Raw genomic sequence first — 19,232 nt, forward strand, 5'->3', positions numbered from 1 at the left:
TACGTTGAATCAACATGGAATAGATGTTGAATTAACATCTGTGCCCTGTGGGCTGTTCCTTATGACTGCATTAAATAATACTGGATACTTACTATGATGTGCAAAACTATTCTTGAATATATATGTGTGTGTGTGTGTGTGTGTGTGTCTGTGTGTGTGTGAGAGAGAGAGAGAGAGAGAGAGAGAGAGAGAGAGAGAGAGAGAGAGAGAGCAAGAGAAAGAGAGAGAGAGAGAGACAATAAACTGGATCAAACTAGCTCCCTCTATATGTGACATACATGAGCAGGACCACACCCTCTTCTACTGTGGACAAATAAATCAATCCAAGGTGGAGCTGAGCGGAAAGACAGTATTAGGTAACTCTGATGCCTCTACAATGTAACACAATACAATGACAATGGAGGGATTACTGTACTGTGTCCAGCCTAAAGGCACATTTCGGTGTCTAGGAGGGAGGGACACGGCTCTCTCAAAAAGATGGAGTTGATTTCTGTGTCCTCCTTTTTAGATATATGGTGTCAATTGCAATGCATACACACTGTTTATTTTTCAGAAGTTCAGTAGCATAGTCTGATAAAGTGGGGCAGTGGTATGGGTATTCTTATTTGGGCAGCTTTACTGGGGTGGTTTACTAGTGGTTAGAGCACTGGTCCAGTAACTGAAACGTTGCCTGATTTAGTCCCTGAGCTGACAAGGTAAAAATTCTACCCCTGAACAAGACAGTTTTGTAAATAAGAATTTGTTCTTAGGTGACTTGCCAAGTTACATTTTAAAAATATTATAGAGATCATGTTCTATGTGGGTGGTACATACGATGTTAAAGGCCTATTCAATATTTAAACCACCTGGGTATAAAATCACTATCATATTACATTATTTGAATTTAAAGTTTATATTTTAAGCCTTGACCAGACGTTACATTGTGCTTTCTAATCTTATCTAGTTTATTTTATCGCCCTACTTCAAAATAACAGCTAGTTAGCCATTCCTCTCCTTTAAATTCTCCACACCCCTTTAAGGCGTCTGTCTGCTGGCTGGCTGGAGCTGTGTGTCCAATGATGTATATTTAAATCGTTGGTTGTGTCTCGCACTGCTGTCAATACCACACCACCCAACATATTAATGCAATGCAATGGGAATATAACGATCATGGCTAAGAAACAAATATTGTTAACGCTTCTCGTCCTGGGCTTATTCAGAAGTTATGATGGTGAGTATAATGTTTTTTTTTTTACGCCTGTGTGTATTTATTTACTTGGTTTGTGCGACTGGGGCTGACATTGCTTGGCACAACAACATGGCGCACGTAACGTTATTTGGTATCAAGCAAGCCGAGTTCGCAAATTGGACCTGATTTTTATTTTTATTTATTTTTTACTGGTAGTTCATTGTTTAAATAGAGCATAAATAAATTAAGAGAAGCAGCTACATACCCCTCTTCACTGCGTTGTTTAAAGATGCATCATAACTAGCTATCTACTTGAGAATATCACAACGCCAGCTAGGTCTCTGGCCAGCTAGTAGCTAATTGTCAGCTACGATCACGTTAGTAAGTTAACATCTCAGAGAGCACATTTTTTGGATTTGGTAAGAACCGTCAAGGTTAGCTATCTACCAAGGATCTTCCACCATTCCTTGACACCCAACACAATAATCAAATAGCAGCAGTTTGAGTCATCTGATCAAAGTTAAATGAAGGCATTTGCTGTATTCTCAAAAGCTAATATGGAAATATTGGTTTTATTTATAATAAAAGACCACATAATATTACATATCATATTATCAGCTTCATGCTCAGATTCATACAGGTATGATATCCTTATTCCTAAATGTGAGTTTGTTTTTTCATCATTTTCAGTGAGAACATATTTGCTTATCTGCTTTTTAACAGTTTCTGATAGTGTGCTCACACGATAACGAGTGGTTTTTAAAGTGAAGCTCTCAATAAGCTTTTGCTGAAACTACAACACAATGAGGGACTGAGGCTGACCTATTTAGCTTTCAAGAGCTGCTGTACATTGCAAAATGAGCCATTGTGTGGTGTTCTACCCATCAGCCTGAGTACACTATGGCTTACACTGTAGCTATCATTATTGGATACAATATATTTTGCAGTGTGTGTGTCAGAGATGGAGAGCGATGTTATGTGAATCTGACAGTCGAACCTTAGAGGTTGTCAGGGCCAGCAGCAGAACGTGAGAGAGTGGGTTCATGCACCTCGTTCAGTTGAAGTCTGGGTGCTTTTGTGTCAGAAATGAGGGCAGGGATGAAGTTAGGCAGAAAGAGGCGACCTCCATCTTGTAGGCTACCCAGGGGCAGGTCCACTGCTGCTACACCCCCACCCTCTGCATGAACATGCAGCCCCAGTGAACATGAACCTCATCTGATGGAGCAGATCAATGGAGGACTGATACAACTGTAATGCAGCAAGAAGCTGCCTTTTTCACTCACTCAACGAACTGTTCAACAATGAGCAAACAGAACCCCCCCCCCCCCCCCCCCCCCCTCAGCCTCAGTTCCTCCTCTCCCTGGCCTTTAGTGCTTTTCAAGGTCTATAAACAGTCTGTCCCTCCTGATAAACCCCCTAATTGTGCACTCATGTTTGAATAACATGGATGATATGGTTTGGCTCTACTGTGGTTGGGTGCTTGTCTTCAGCGTTGTCTTATCAAACACAGATTGCATGTATACAGTCCTTTTACATTTAATCTGGGCACAGCAAGGGGCCCTGTTGTATCCATGTTTGGATATTTTTTTTAAAGCCCCAAAAGTTGGATAATGGTGATTTTCCAGCTTGTTATCTAATCTGCCAGACTGAATGGTGTTAAAAGCCTGAATAAAAAAATCACAGCTTTTCTTTGCAACTGACTCATTGTGAAAGTTTGAGCCTCTTTCAACCTTTAAGTCCTGTTTCTGTAGGCCTATTTGATTGCTGTTCTCCAGTTTTGTGACTTTAGGCAACTTTGAAGCCGGTGGGGGCCACAAAAAATCTGAACTCATGAGGGGCCGCAGCTGCTCGCGGGTCTGCCGTACCCACATCCGCCTTCTATCTGTTGAGTTTAGGAAGATTTGCGTTGATGAAAAAGGTGTGTGTTGAGTTTGAACTTAACTCATTATGACATTATACTGAAAAAACTTGAACAATAAATAGTTTGCATAACTGTGACATGAAAATCTGGTAATTAACATGATTATGACATAAAGTGACCTGAATGGCACAACACTACATTTGGTAGTTTTAATTATGACAGACAATTGAAATACCACAACATCATAACCCAGTGACATCATAAACATCACATAACAATGTACAAGACAATATTCAGTTTGCCTCTTTTCTCCTTCTCTCTACCCTTCCTCTTTCCCCCTCCCCCACTCCCTTCACACAGCCCTGTCACCAAACAATACCTGTACTGTGCTTGACTTCAGTAACACACCAAACACCTGTTTTTAACATCACTATGGCCCAAGGGTTGTTCCACCTCAAAAAGCACAAAAAATAGGATTTTGAAACCCACCATCTTAGATTGTTCAGAAATACTTTCTCTAGTTAGAAGCAGATATTAGTATTCCTGCAGCATTATTTTGTTGAAATATAATTTAATCTCTGAGAAATTAAGCTAATTGATTGCTCCCCTCATTGGCCATTTAAAAAAATATGATTCATATAATATTCAATAAATACAGTACAAAACCTCTGATTTGGACCCCCCAAAAATATAAAAATGTATTAGTGACAGATTTTCATGCAAATATTTTTTTAAAAATCGGAAAGATATGTTTCTATCAACTTGATGACGTAGAGCACATAAGTTCCCGCAAATAAAAACAATTCAAGTTTAATTGGTTTCCATTGCATTTAACTCTACAGATTGTTTTGTCACAACCTGGTTAGTAAGTAAGACATGAGGATTCCAAAGAAATAGTAAAAAGCCACTCGTGAACCCCCGCACATCCCATTTCAATCCCAAACCAACAACAAGTATACAGTATCAAATAAAGTTTTTAAAAAATCAAATCAATCACAAGGTAACACAAGAAATTTACATAGCTACAATGAGGCTATATACAGGGGGTATCGGTGCCTAGTCAATGTGCAGGGGTACAGGTTAATTGAGGTAAAATGACTATGCATAGATAATAAAGCGAGTAGCAGCAGTGTAAAAAAACAAAAGGGGGAGATTCAATGTAAATAATCCGGTGGCCATTTGATTAGTTGTTCATCAGTCTTATGACTTGGGAGTAGAAGCTGTTAGAGCCTTTTGGTCCTAGACTTGGTGCTCTGGTACCGCTTGCCGTGCAGTCCATGACTTTGACTGGAGTCGTTGATAATTATTTTGAGTAATTCCTCTGACACCGCCTAGTATATGGTCCTGGATGTCAAGAAGCTTGGCCCCAGTGATGTACTGGCCGTACGCACTATCCTCTTTTTGAGGATCTGAGGACCCATGCCAAATCTTTTCAGTCTCCTGGGGGGGAAAATGTGTTGTCGTGCCCTCTTCACAATTTTCTTGGTGTGTTTGGACCATGATATTTTGTTGATGTGGACACCAAGGAACCCGCTCCACTACAGCCCTGTCGATGTTAATGGGGGCCTGTTCGGCCTTCCTTTTCCTATATTCCACAATCCGCTTCTTTGTCTTGTCACGTTGATAGAGGTTGTTGTCCTGGCACCACACTGCCAGGTCTCTGACTACCTCCCTATAGACTGTCTCATCGTTGTTGGTGATCAGGCCTACCACTGTTCTGTTGTCAGCAAACTTAATGATGGTGTTGGAATCGTGCTTGGCCACTAATCATGCACCCCTGAGGGGCCTCAGTGTTCAGGATCAGCGTGGCAGATGGGTTGTTGCCTACGCCTACCACCATGCCAAATCTTTTCAGTCTCCTGAGGGGGAAAAGGTTTTGTCGTGCCCTCTTCACGACAGTCTTGGTATGTTTGACCATGGTAGTTTGGTGATGTGGACACCAAAGAACTTGAAACTCTCGACCCACTCCAATACAGCCATGCCAATGTTAATGGGGGCCTGTTCAGCCTACGTTTTCCTGTAGTCCACGATCGTCTCCTTTCTCTGACTCACATTGAGGGAGAGGTTGTTGTCCTGGAACCACACTGCCAGTTCTCTGACCACCTCCCTATAGGCCGTTTTGTCAGTGATCAGGCCTACCACTGTTGTGTCGTCTGAACTTAATGAGGGTGTTAGAGTCGTGCTTGGCCACACAGTCGTGGGTGAACCGGGACTACAGGAGGGGACTAAGTATACACCTTTGAGGGACCTCAGTGTTAGGGATCAGCGTGGCAGACGTGTTGTTGCCTACTCTTACCACCTGGCGGCGGCCCATCAGGAAGTCCAGGATCCAGTTGCAAAGGGAGGTGTTTTGTCCCAGAGTCCTTAGCTTAGTGCTTCGTGGGCACTATGGTGTTGAACGCTGAGCTGTAGTCAATGAACAGCATTCTCACACAGGTGTTTCTTTTGTCCAGGTGAGAAAGGGCAGTGTGGAGTGCAATTGAGATTGCGTCATCTGTGGATCTGTTGGGGCGGTATGCGAATTGGAGTGGGTCTAGGGTGTCCGGGAGGATGCTGTTGATGTGAGCCATGACCAGCCTTTCAAAGCACTTCATGGCTACCGACGTGAGTGCCACGGGGCGTAATCATTTAGGCAGGTTACCTTCACTTCCTTGGGCACAGGGACTATTGTGGTCCGTTTGAAACATGTAGGTATACAGACTAGGTCAGGGAGAGGTTGAAAATGTCAAGTGAAGACACTTGCCAGTAGGTTTGCGCATGCTTTGAGTACACATCCTGGTAATCAGTCTGGCCCAGCGGCTTTGTGAATGTTGACCTGTTTAAAGCTTTTGTTCACATCGGCTACCGAGAGCATTATCACTCAGTCATCCAGAACAGCTGGTGCTCTCGTGCATGTTTCAGTGTTGCTTGCCTCGAAGCGAGCATAAAAGGCATTTAGCTTGTCTGGTAGGCTCGCGTCAATGGGCAGCTCGCGTCTGGATTTCCCTTTTGTAATCCGTAGTAGTTTTCAGGCCCTGCCACATCCGGCTCTGACGCTCGTCTGTGTAGTAGGATTCAGTCTTAATCCTGTATTGACGCTTTGCTTGTTTGATGGTTCGCCTGAGGGCATAGCGGGATTTCTTATAAGCATCTGGATAAGGGTTCCGCTCCTTGACAGCAGCAGCTCCAGCCTTTAGCTCGATGTGGATTCTGTGCTAGCAAAACAGTCCTCTAGTGTAGCATCTGACCACTTCCGTATTGAGTGAGTCACTGGTACTTCCTGCTTTAGTTTTTTGCTTGTAAGCAGGAATCAGGAGGATAGAATTATGGTCAGATTTGCCAAATGGAGAGCTCTGTGTGGAGTAAATCCACTGAGTGGATATTTTTTTTTCTCTGGTTGCACATGTGACATGCTGGTAAAACTGATTTTAAGTTTGCCTGCATTAAAGTCCCTGGCCACTAGGAGCACTGCTTCTGGGTGAGCATTTTCTTGTTTGCTTATGGCCTTAAAGAGTTCGTTGAGAGCGGTCTTAGTGCCAGCTTAGTTCTGTGTTGGTAAATAGACGGCTACGAATAATAGAGATGAGAACTCTCTTGGTAGATGGTCTACAGCTTATCATAAGGTACTCTACCTCAGGTGAGCAATACCTTGATACTTCTTTAATATTAGACATCGCGCACCAGCTGTTATTGACAAATAGACACACACCCCCACCCCTCTTCTTACCAGAGGTAGCGTCTCGGTTCCGCCGGAGCATGGAAAATCCTGCCAGTTCTATATTGTCCTTATCATCGTTCAGCCACGTCTCAGTGAAAAATAATATGTTTGTTTTTGATGTCCTGTTGATAGGAAAAGCTTAATCGTAGGTCATCAATTTTGCACGTTAGCAAGAAGAACTAATGGCAATGGGAGTTTACTCGCTCGCCTACAGATTCTCAGAAGGCTGCCCGATCTGCGGCCCCTTTTCCTGCGTCTTTTCTTCACACAAAATGTGTGGATCTGGAACTGTTAGAGTGAAAGCAGGATATCCTTCTCTTCGGACTCGTTAAAAGATGAGAGGCCTGTAATGTTCATCATAGGTACACTTCAACTATGACAACAGACAAAATTATTTGTAAAAATCCAGAAAATCACATTGTAGGATTTTTAATGAATTTATTTGCAAACTATGGTGGAAAATAAGTATTTGGTCAATAACAAAAGTTTATCTCAATACTTTGTTATATACCCTTTGTTGGCAATGACAGAGGTCAAACATTTTCTGTAAGTCTTCACAAGGTTTTCACACACTGTTGCTGGTATTTTGGCCCATTCCTCCATGCAGATCTCCTCTAGAGCAGTGATGTTTTGGGGCTGTTGCTGGTCAACACGGACTTTCAACTCCCTCCAAAGATTTTCTATGGGGTTGAGATCTGGAAACTGGCTAGGCCACTCCGGGACCTTGAAATGCTTCTTACGAAGCCACTCCTTCGTTGCCCGGGCGGAGTGTTTGGGATCATTGTCATGCTGAAAGACCCAGCCACGTTTCATCTCCAATGCCCTTGCTGATGCAAGGAGGTTTTCACTCAAAATCTCACGATACATGACCCCATTCATTCTTTCCTTTACACGGATCAGTCGTCCTGGTCCCTTTGCAGAAAAACAGCCCCAAAGCATGATGCTTCACAGTAGGTATGGTGTTCTTTGGATGCAACTCAGCATTCTTTGTCCTCCAAACACGACGAGTTTAGTTTTTACCAAAAAGTTATATTTTGGTTTCATCTGACCACATGACATTCTCCCAATCTTCTTCTGGATCATCCAAATGCTCTCTAGCAAACTTCAGACGGGCCTGGACATGTACTGGCTTAAGCAGGGGGACACGTCTGGCACTGCAGGATTTGAGTCCCTGGCGGCATAGTGTGTTACTGATGGTAGGCTTTGTTACTTTGGTCCCAGCTCTCTGCAGGTCATTCACTAGGTCACGCAGTGTGGTTCTGGGATTTTTGCTCACTGTTTTTGGGATAATTTTGACCCCACCGGGTGAGATCTTGCGTGGAGCCCCAGATCGAGGGAGATTATCAGTGGTCTTGTATGTCTTCCATTTCCTAATAATTGCTCCCACAATTGATTTCTTCAAACCAAGCTGCTTACCTATTGCAGATTCAGTCTTCCCAGCCTGGTGCAGGTCTACAATTTTGTTTCTGGTGTCCTTTGACAGCTCTTTGGTCTTGGCCATAGTGGAGTTTGGAGTGTGACTGTTTGAGGTTGTGGACAGGTGTCTTTTATACTGATAACAAGTTCAAACGTGCCATTAATACAGGTAACGAGTGGAGGACAGCCTCTTAAAGAAGAAGTTACAGGTCTGTGAGAGACAAATCTTGCTTGTAGGTGACCAAATACTTATTTTCCACCATAATTTGCAAATAAATTCAGAATATAATAATGTGATTTTCTGGATTTTTTTTCTCATTTTGTCTGTCATAGTTGAAGTGTACCTATGATGAAAATTACAGGCCTCTCATCTTTTTAAGTGGGAGAACTTGCACAATTGGTGGCTGACAACTTTTTTTGCCCCACTGTATCTATACCACACCGAATAAAAGACCCCAAATGACTTTGCTTAACCACTCAAGCCCAGAGGAAACTCTAAACCACAGCTGTACCTTGTATCAAGGTTGGGAGGTGAGAAGGTTCCTTCACTTCAGGGCTCTTTTGAAAATATGAAAAATCCCTGGCCTTTACAACTCGGCATGTACATCCTTGTTGATAAAGAGCATCAGAGTAAACAAGCTTAAAGACAAACAGGGAATTGTTTGTGAAACGGTATGATTGAGATGCTTAAAGAAGAGGTTACAGGGAGAGTGACCAGCTCTCGTTCCCTGGTTTTGTGATACGTGGAAAGGGTATTTTAGACTGAGGGTGAGATGGGAGGAGCTGGACTGTAGTAAGATTAAGCGCAGTTCATGGGATCTACAAAACAGGCATGTAATTACATTGAGAGGGGCTAATGCTGAAAGCATTTTACAAATGCATATATTTTACCAAATGAGTAATTTAGTAAATTTAAAGAGGTCTGTTTTCCCCTATTATCTAATTTCTATCAACTGCATTATCTACTCTTCTGTAGTTGCTCATTGATTTTCAATGTTTTTTTTCTCCGTCTCAAATTGACACGCTGCATCCTGTCTCCAAGGACTCCTGTGTCAAGGCTCTGAGTATCTGAGGCCAGTCTCCCATAGGCACTATAACCAGGGGGAAAAATCAAATCAAGTACTCACAAGTTTGGGCTGCCTGCCTATTATGTATCTGGTTTTACTGTCTGTTTAAAATAAATGGTAACTCTTTTGAACAGACCTCGCTCTGGCCTTCATTGATCAAAGTATGTTGACATGGAAACATATTTTGTTCCAGCATAACCTACATGTTCTTCTCACCGATCAAATTATCATGTTTTCTGATGCTGGTGTTTCTCAGGCTTGCAGTTTTCCCTCTTGCTTCCCAATCATTCTTCAACCAAACACTGACCGAACATGGCAAATGGCCATTCCATCACATGAATGTTAACATGCCTCCCCACGGACTAAGTACCACGCGAGGAACACACTGCCTGCTTATCTGAGATCACTGAACCTATGTTTAGAAAGCCAACTAGAATCAAAGACTGAGAGCACAGATACAATAACAGGAGCATGTGCACAAGCGTGCGTGCACACACACACTTCCTTTGTATCGATTTGAGTGGGATAGTCGGAGGGGGAGGATAGGGTGAGTAGAGTGTGTTTTCTGCGTGGTGGCGTCTGGGTGTCTTCATCAGGTGCTGCGCCTGGCCTGGTGCTCTTTCCTCCCTCCTCGTCTAGAGTATCAGCACTTAACTACACTACCTACAGCAAGTCATAATCCCCTTTCATTTCTCACTACTTTAGCTATTCATGTTTTTGAAGCCTTATATTTTCAGGGTTCTGGTTACACTTTCAATTAGGCTTCTATCAACATTAAGCTTATTCAGCTTTTTGGGGTCTCAACTTATTGTTGCAAGTTTAGAATAGTAGAATACACAAGGTGCAATTTTTTAAAATGGGGTCGTGCATCAGCAGTTTTTCTCAATTAGCCCATGTCAAAAATGTTGAGCGTTAGTTTAGCAGCCAGCTATCTCCCAAACTATCTAAACTTGTTATCATTGTCGAATTCCTGGCCAGGGGGGGAAAACGTTTCTCTCCACCCCATGGCAAAATGTGTAGAATTACACAAAATTAACTCTAAAACATGGGGGGGAGGCACAAATGTTTTTCTCACTGAGGATGTGGGTCCGCAGACCCGGGAGCAACTGCGGCTCCTCTATGCACAAGGACTACCTTTTTAACTATTTTGTTGTGTGACAAAACTGCACATAGTGGCCTTTTATTGTCTCCAGCACAAGGTGCACCTGTGTAATGGTCATGCTGTTTAATCAGCTTCTTGATATGCCACACCTGTCAGGTGGATGCTCACTAACAGGTATGTAAACAAAATTTGAGAGAGATAATAAGATATTTTATTTCAGTTCATAAGCCATGGAACCAACACTTGTATTTTTATATTTTTGTTCAGTGTAGTGGCCAGGGGTTTTTACTTCTACATTATTGTGTTTTTTGATTTATTTCTAATATCTTTTAAGGCTTTTGTTTCCGGTAGATATATTTTTTTACTTTCCATCTGTTTGAACAGAAATTAAAGCCTTTGCTTATGCCCCCAAAAATAAATACAGTGCTTCGGAAAGTATTCAGACCCCTTGACTTTTTCCACATTTTGTTACGTTACTTACGGCCTTATTCTGAAATTGATTAAAAACAACAATTTTCTCAATCTACACACAATACCCCATAATGACAAAGCGAAAACAGGTTTTTAGATTTTTTTGCAAATGTATTAAAAATAAAAATAGATTCCTTATTTACATAAGTATTTAGACCCTATGAGAAATTGAGCTCAGGTGCATCCTCTTTCCATTGATCATCCTTGATGTTTCTAAAACTTGATTGGAGTCTTTTTACCTGTGGTAAATTCAATTGATTGGACATGATTTCAAAAAGCGCACACCTGTCTATATAAGGTCCCACAGTTGACAGTGCATGTCAGAGCAAAAACCAAGCAATGAGGTCGAAGGAATTGTCCATAGAGCTCCGAGACAGGATTGTGTTGTGGCACAGATCTGGGGAAGGGTACCAAAATATTTCTGCAGCATTGAAGGTCCCCAAGAACATAAAAAAAGTGGATACCGATTAATCGGCCGATTTTTTTAAAGTGTGTGTGTGTGTGTGTAATATATATACATTTTTGTAATAATGACAATTGCAACGATACTGAATGAACACTTATTTTAACTTAATATAATACATATGGGCTTTTGGATGGGTGTTCTTAAGGTGATTCCACAGTGGTGGTATTTTTTTATTTAGCCGTTGCTGACCCCATGCTTACATCTTTATCACAAATAAGACACCTTGCTTTCCCTGGTGCCAATTCCATGTAATAGTCCCACACTGGTGCTCTGCTTTTCTATGCCATCTGTAAAAAAAACACACACACAGCTCTGAAGTGACAATGATACTGAAGAATCTGCTTAAGAGACAAATACTCTCAACTGTTTGAATAAAAATAGTTTAAGTTACCTGTGATGAATGTTGAAAACAAAAACTGTCATTTCTATATGCAGGAAATCCTATTTTAATAATGGACATGGTAAGAATGACTACCAAAGTGTGAGTCATAATTCCCATGACACCTTCTAGCAAAATCTGAAAAGCAGTTCCTTCATTCATTTATTCCATAGGATATTTTTAGATTCACTTAAAATAAGGTCTGTGTTTCGTGTCGGCTTACACCACCTTGCCAATTTTATAACTGTGTGGATATCCATAGGACAAGGTAACTGATCAATATTGGCTAAATATAAGCGAAGATACATTTTTTTTTGTAGAATGGATTTATGAAAATATTTTGACAAACGTTACCTTTTCCTAGTGAGATCTACACGGGTATCAAAACACAGAGGCGGTTTAAGCACGAAACACAGACCTAATTTGAAGTAGATCAAGACATTCTCTACGGAGGACATGGATGGTAAAATAACGAACCCCTTTCAAGTTCAGCCGCAAGTTATTACAGGAATTATAACACGGCAACTATTTCTCTCTAAACCATATACCTTTGACTATTACGAGCCTGCTGCTGCCTACCACCCCTCAGTCAGACTGCTCTATTAAATATCAAATCATAGACTTAACTATAATAAACACACAGAAATACGAGCCTTAGGTCAAATTATATATTCTTGTTACATTGCACAACCTTCAATATTATGTCATAATTACGTAAAATTCTGGCAAAGTAGTTCGCAAAGAGCCAGGCGGCCCAAACTGTTGCATATACCCTGACTCTGCGTGCAATGAACGTAAGAAAAGTTACACAATTTCACCTGGTTAATATCACCAGTCAACCCCGTCCTCTATACAAACCACTACTACAACCCCATCCCCTTCTTCCCAAAAACCCACCAAAGCCTACCCCCCAAAAAACAGTAATTGCTGCTGGGGATTAAAAAAAACTTGAATGCTACTGTGCCACCCCTCAAACCCCCTCCCCCTTCTCTGCCCTTAATCCCCCCTACCATCTCCTCTAGGTTGGGGCTAATCCCAAACCTCCACAACCGACAGCAATCTCCCCGAAATGTAGGAGCTCCCCCTTTAAGTACTGCCCCACCCCCACTACTACATCCTGGGTTCACTCCCCTACCCCCAATGATCTCAGTCTGGGTTGGTCAAATTCCATGTAATTGCCAGACAAAGGACCAGTATGATGTCACAAGATGAAGGATTATGAAATTGTATGGGCAAAGTCCATTTTTGACTAAAGTAACACTGTCAGTAGAGCACCACTATTTTAAAAGCAAGCTGTCAGCACCTTTTGTCTTTTGAACTTCACTTCCCCCATGTGTTTACCATTTTTATAGAGCCTGTAGGTTCAGAGTATCATATGACCAAGGTGTCTTTGAGCTTTCTGTTGATGTCTGCAAGTACAAGAATTTGTAAAATTGCTTGTCATTCAAAATAGAGCCCGACCATAACTAAATAAATAAATGTATGCTTAATCCAGTATAAACTCATTTATATAATTGATTACTCGAGACTAATTCTACAGCACAACGGCAGAGTCATGTCTTAAATGTAAAATGAACAATGACCCTGTAATCCTTGCCTTCTGGGAATGTTATAAAGTCATGGGCGGAGTTAGAAAGTTGTCTGGTGCTTGATCTAAAAGTTTCCTTATTGTCTAAATGTTGAACATGCGTGGGCAACGGAGAGAAACAAAATAGTGCAGTTTGAGACCATGTGGCTGAGAATGATGCTGAGACTGGAGATGTGAGCAGGTGGGTCTGGGCAGGGGTGATGTTGTGGATGTATGTTTGTATGCATCTGTTGTTTTGTATGTATGTTTTTTTTTATATTGTACAAAATATAATCTTATCAAATAAAATGGAGCCCAACCGATTTATTATCTGCTGATATTATCCTTTTAGGATATACTTAATCAGTGTTTAGGTTAATCCACTGAAAAGGACCGATATAAAATGTGGTGAAAACGCACAAAAAGCTGTTCTTTATAGAATTAGACTTTTATTTTTATTTTTTATTGTTCAATTTCATTATTATGTCTTGGGGGAGCTGGCACTCTTTACATGGCTATACGCCTATCTTGCCGTGGCGCGCTACAGCAAGACTGGACGGACACCCAATGTAACTACACCAGTCGGAGAGGAGAGTGACCTACTGTGAACTATGGTGAGTGCTAAGTAAATATAAGCTTGCCAGCTCAATAAAGTGCCAAAAATGTGTACTGACCATATACTGTTGCGTGAAGTGTCATAGTAGGGTGTAAAGCAATTGCCGTGCTAAGAAACCTCAACCTGCAAAATCTGGTTTGTTTATATGTGCTCATTGCGAAAAATGTTTTCAGACACTGAAAAAACACAGAAGGTTACAAAGTAGCGCTTCATTGCTACATTTTGATGTATAGGTTGTCATTTCTCAGGCCAGAGACGGGTCCAAATTTACGTTTTGGCATCCCCATTTCCATGACGAGTGCTAGCCAGCTAGCTAGTTGTGTGGAGGTACTTGATGCCGTTCACTCAGGCAATGCTTGAAGGCGAGAGGCAGCGTTGTGCCTTTTTTGTGATTTAGATTTGTTTTCCTTTCAAGTGACAACTACCAGAAATCAGTGGCTGCAACCCTGCAATTGATGAAAACATAGCTAAGTGCATGTATGTTGGTGTCCAGCTGGCTAGCATGAGGCAGCTCATTCTTCAGAGCCTAGGTAAATGTTTTGCTGGAATCTCCTAACCTTTTTTAGGGCATAAATGCAAATCTTGCCTAATCAATTAGAAATATTATATTATATCTAGCAATCTATCTGTATTTAGTATTTTGCCTACTGTATTTAATTATCCACTTCCATAAATCATGTTTCATTAATACTGTGTACACGTATTATTTATCCAATTTTGGAATACACTGAATGACAATAAGCAAATCGCAATGCCCTCATTTTGTAAAAACTACAAGTTAATAATAATGCAAAATAGTTGTACTTTTTTACCCCTTTTTCTCCCCAATTTCATGATTTCCAATTGGTAGTTACGGTCTTGTCCCATTGCTGCAGCTCCCGTACGGTCTCTGGAGATGCGAAGGTCTAGAGCCATGCATCCTTTGAAACACGACACCGCCAAGAACACAAGCAATTTGTGGGCTCACCTGAAACTGAGACACAACGATGCCTACGAAGAGGCACAGGGACAAATGCACAGAGAATAACTTCTTCCCCAGCAACACTGCAGCTCACCCTGCTACAAATATTTGACAAAACACCGAAAATAGGGGGGCCTTCAGATCCTAGGGCAAAAAAAACACGACAAAAAGGTGAAGGAGATGATAGCCATAGATGTCCAATCATTCAACGTAGTTGAAGGTGTTTTAGATGCACTCTAAAGTCTAAAATATTTTATCACAAAGAAAAGCTGATTCAAGTACATAGCAAGGTAGACGAGAGAATTAAAACAAGTTCTGTCCATTTGAAAATGATGGCGACAGTATGGCATTCACAACAGATTGCTGGTTGGAGTCCACAGAAGCTCTGAGTTTAACTGTTCACTTCAAGGACTGAAACAGAGTCCAGGTAGTCCTTAATGTCAAAGCCATGACCAGATCCCACACAGGAGAATACATCGGCAACCTCTTCCTTTAGATGTTACAGGTGTGGGCTATTGATGGTGAGCCTGTGCTACACGACAGTGGTGCAAACATGGTAAAGGGATGCGGCTAGTGGAGATGCCAGACCTCAGTTGAAGTGCACACACACTGCAACTTGTTGTGCATGATGGCCTGGAGTCAGAGGGTTGTAGGTTGTCACCTACTTCGGACACGCCACCCCAGCCAAGCAGAGACTCGAAGGCATTCAGGAGGAGTATGGTCTACCAGACCACACAATTCTGCAGGTGTGATCTACTGGAAGGAACTCCCCTTTGCACATGCTCCAATGCATGCAGGAGCAAAAGAACCATAGCAGCCTACTCTTAGGACTACAGTCATTTCATTCTGCAGCGATACGCCATCCCATCTTGTTTGCGCTTAGTGAGACTGTAATTTGTTTTTCAACAGGACACTGACCCAACACACCTCCAGGCTGTGTAAGGGCTATTTGACCAAGAAGGCAAGTGACTGAGTGCTGCATCAGATGACCTGGCCTCCACAATCACCTGACCTCAACCCTATTGAGATGGTTTGGGATGAGTTGTACAGCAGAGTGAAGGAAAAGCAGCCAACAAGTGCTCAGCATATGTGGGAACTCCTTCAAGACTATTGAAAGCATTCCAGGTGAAGCTGGTTGACAGAATGCTAAGGGTGTGCAAAGCTGTCATCATATCCAAGATGGTGTTGCAGTGGGGATATCTTTTTGATTGTCTCCTCCCGTCCCTTGTGTGTGTGTATATATAGTTGTTCTTCACCTAAACTGGGACATGCTTAACACCCAGGCTGTCCTACAATCTAAGCTAGATGCCCTCAATCTAACACAATCAATAAGGAACCTACCAGGTACAACCCTAAATCTGTAACCATGGGCACCCTCTTAGATATCATCCTGACCAACCTGCCCTATAAATACACCTCTGCTGTCTTCAATCAGGATCTCAGTGATCACTGCCTCATTGCCTGCGTGCGTCCTGGGTCCGCAGTCAAACGACCACCCCTCATCACTGTCAAGCGTTCCCTAAAACACTTCAGCGAGCAGGCCTTTCTAATTGACCTGGCCCGGGTATCCTGGAAGGATATTGACCTCATCCCGTCAGTAGAGGATGCCTGGTTTCTCTTCAATAGCGCTTTCCTCCATCTTAAATAAGCATGCCCCATTCAAAAAATGTACAACTAAGGTGGTCATCCTCCTCTTCAAAGGGGGAGACACTCTAGAACTGAACTGTTATAAACCTATATCCATCCTGCCCTGCCTTTCAAAAATCTTCTAAAGCCAAGTTAATAAACAGATCACCGACCATTTCGAATCCCACCGTACCTTCTGCACTGGTTTCCGAGCAGGTCATGGGTACACCTCAACCAAGCTCAAGGTCCTAAACGATATCATAACCGCCATTGATAAAAGAGCAGCCGTCTTCATCGACCTGGCCAAGGCTTTTGACTCTGTCAATCACCACATTCTTATTGGCAGACTCAATAGCCTTGGCTTCTCAAATGACTGCCTCGCCTGGTTCACCAACTACTTCTCAGATAGAGTTCAGTGTGTCAAATCGGATGGCCTGTTGTCCGGACCTCTGGCAGTGTCTATGGGAGTGCCACAGGCTTCTATTCTCGGGCCGACTCTCTTCTCTGTATATATCAATGATGTCGCTCATGCTGCAGGTGATTTTCAGATCCACCTCTACACAGACGACACCATTCTATATACTTCTGGCCTTTCTTTGGACACTGTGCTAACAAACCTTCAAACGAGCTTCAACGCCATACAACACTCCTTCCGTGGCCTCCAACTGCTTTTAAATGCTAGTAAAACTAAGTGCATGCTTTTCAACCGATCGCTGCCCGCACCCTCCTGCCCAACTGGCATCACTACTCTGGATGGTTCTGACCTAGAATATGTGGACAACTACAAATTCCTAGGTTTCTGGTTAGACTGTAAACTCTCCTTCGACTCACTTTAAGCAATCCAAAATTAAATCTAGAATTGGCTTCCTATTTCGCAACAAAGCCTCCTTCACTCATGCCTTAACATACCCTCGTAAAACTGACTATCCTACCGATCCTTGACTTTGGCGACGTCATTTGCTATTTTGTATCCAGTTTGCTGAGTAAAGTATCACAGTGCCATCCGTTTTATCGGGTATATATATTTTGATTTGGTTACGCTTTGGTTACAACATGGTTCCATGTGTTGTTTCATAGTTTTGATGTCTTCACTATTATTCTACAATATAGTAAAAAATTAAGAAAAACGCTTGAATGAGTGTCAACTTGACTGGTACTGTGTATATATGTATATATATATACATATATATACATATACATATATATACATATATATACATATATACATACAGTACCAGTCAAGTTGACACATCTCTTGACTTTTTCCACATTTTGTTACACCCGGAATTTAAATTGGATTGAGATTTTATGACTGATCTACACACTATCCCATAATGTCAAAGGGGAATTTTGTTTTTTGATTTTTTTACAAAACTGAAATGGCTTGAGCCAAGTATTCAACCCCCTTTGTAATGGCAAGCCTAAATAAGTATGGGAGTAAAAATGTAAGTCTGTGGCCAATAATGGTTGTTCAACAACAAAGACCAGGGAGGTTGCCCAATGCCTCACAAAGGGCACCTATTGATAGAGGGGTAAAAAAATAAGCTGGCACTGAATATCCCTTTGAGCATGGTGAAATTATTCCAAAACATGCATCTTGTTTGCAATTAGGCACTAAAGTAATACTGCAAAAAGAAAATGTGGCAAAGGAATTAACTTTTTGTCCTGAATACAAAGCATTATGTTTGGGGAATACACAACACGTCACTAAGTACCACTCTTCATACAGTATTTTCAAGCGTGGTGGCTGCATCATGTTATGGGTATGCTCGTCATCGACAAGGACTGGGGAGTTATTTAGGATTAAAATAAATGTAGGCTGATAGAGCTAAGCACAGGCAAAGTCCTAGAGGAAAACCTGGTTCTGTCTGCTTTCCAACAGGAGACAAATTCACCTTTCAGCAGAACAAAAGCCTAAATCACAAGGCCAAATATACACTGGAGTTGCTTACCAAGACTACATTGAATGTTCCTAAGGCTCCTAGTTACAGATTTCACTAAAATCGGCATGAAAATCTATGGCAAGACTTGAAAATTGCTGTCTAGCAATGATCAACAGCCAACTTGACAGATCTTGGAAGAATTAACAAAAATAATAATGTGCAAATCATGTACTATCCAGGTATGCAAACCTCTTAGACTTATCCAAAAACACATATGGACTCCGTGGGTTGAGTACTTATCTAATCAAGATACACTGAGTGTACAAAACATTACGAACACCTGCCTTGTCCATAACCTAAACTGACCAAGTGAAAGCTATGACCCCTTATTGATGTCACTTGTTAAATCCACTTTAAATCAGTGTAGATGAAGGGGAGGAGACAGGTTAAATAACGATTTTTAAAGCCTTGAAACAATTGAGACATGGATTGTGTATGTGTGTCATTGAGGGTTAAAGGGCAAGACAAAGGATTTGAGTGCCTTTGAACGGGGTATGGTAGTAGCTTTGAGTGTGTCAAGAACTGCACTGCTGTTGGGTTTTTCATGTGTGTATCAAGAATGGTCCACCACCCAAATGACATCCAGCCAACTTGACAACTGTGGGAAGCATTGGAGTCACCATGGCTTGATGAATTGAGGCTGTTCTCAGGGCAAAAGGGGGTGCAGCTCAATATTAGGTGCGTGTGTGTATATACTTTTTTTTACGGACCCGAAAAAAAATGAGAAAAAAATAGAACTCTTACGCAGCCTGTCCAAATGGGCTTGGGAGAGGCGCCAAGCCACACTCCCTAACACCTGCCCGCCAGCTGCACCAATGTGTCGGAGGAAACACTGTTCAACTGATGACCGAAGTCCGCCTGCAGGAACCCAGTCTGCCGCAAGAGCGCGATG

The 19,232-nt window shown here is 41.9% G+C and overlaps 1 protein-coding gene across 4 annotated transcripts in view; it reads left to right on the forward strand.

Annotated features, from left to right (window-relative positions):
• The first annotated feature begins 1,037 nt into the window (after window positions 1–1,037).
• LOC110528117 (activin receptor type-1B) overlaps window positions 1,038–19,232 on the forward strand; it is a 28,529-nt gene continuing 10,334 nt past the window's right edge. Inside the window, exon 1 of one of the 4 annotated variants that reach the window (XM_036983663.1) lies at window positions 1,038–1,210. In XM_036983663.1, the coding sequence (XP_036839558.1) occupies window positions 1,123–1,210 (88 nt within the window). In that variant the 5' untranslated portion in view covers window positions 1,038–1,122. Of the gene's footprint in view, window positions 1,211–13,192; window positions 13,809–14,233; window positions 14,341–19,232 lie in introns of those variants that run through there. The other 3 variants (XM_021609938.2, XM_036983665.1, XM_036983664.1) reach the window with 3 other exon arrangements.

This window comes from Oncorhynchus mykiss, chromosome 7 (genome assembly GCF_013265735.2).
Source record: "Oncorhynchus mykiss isolate Arlee chromosome 7, USDA_OmykA_1.1, whole genome shotgun sequence".
In the NCBI taxonomy this organism is placed as follows: domain Eukaryota; kingdom Metazoa; phylum Chordata; class Actinopteri; order Salmoniformes; family Salmonidae; genus Oncorhynchus; species Oncorhynchus mykiss.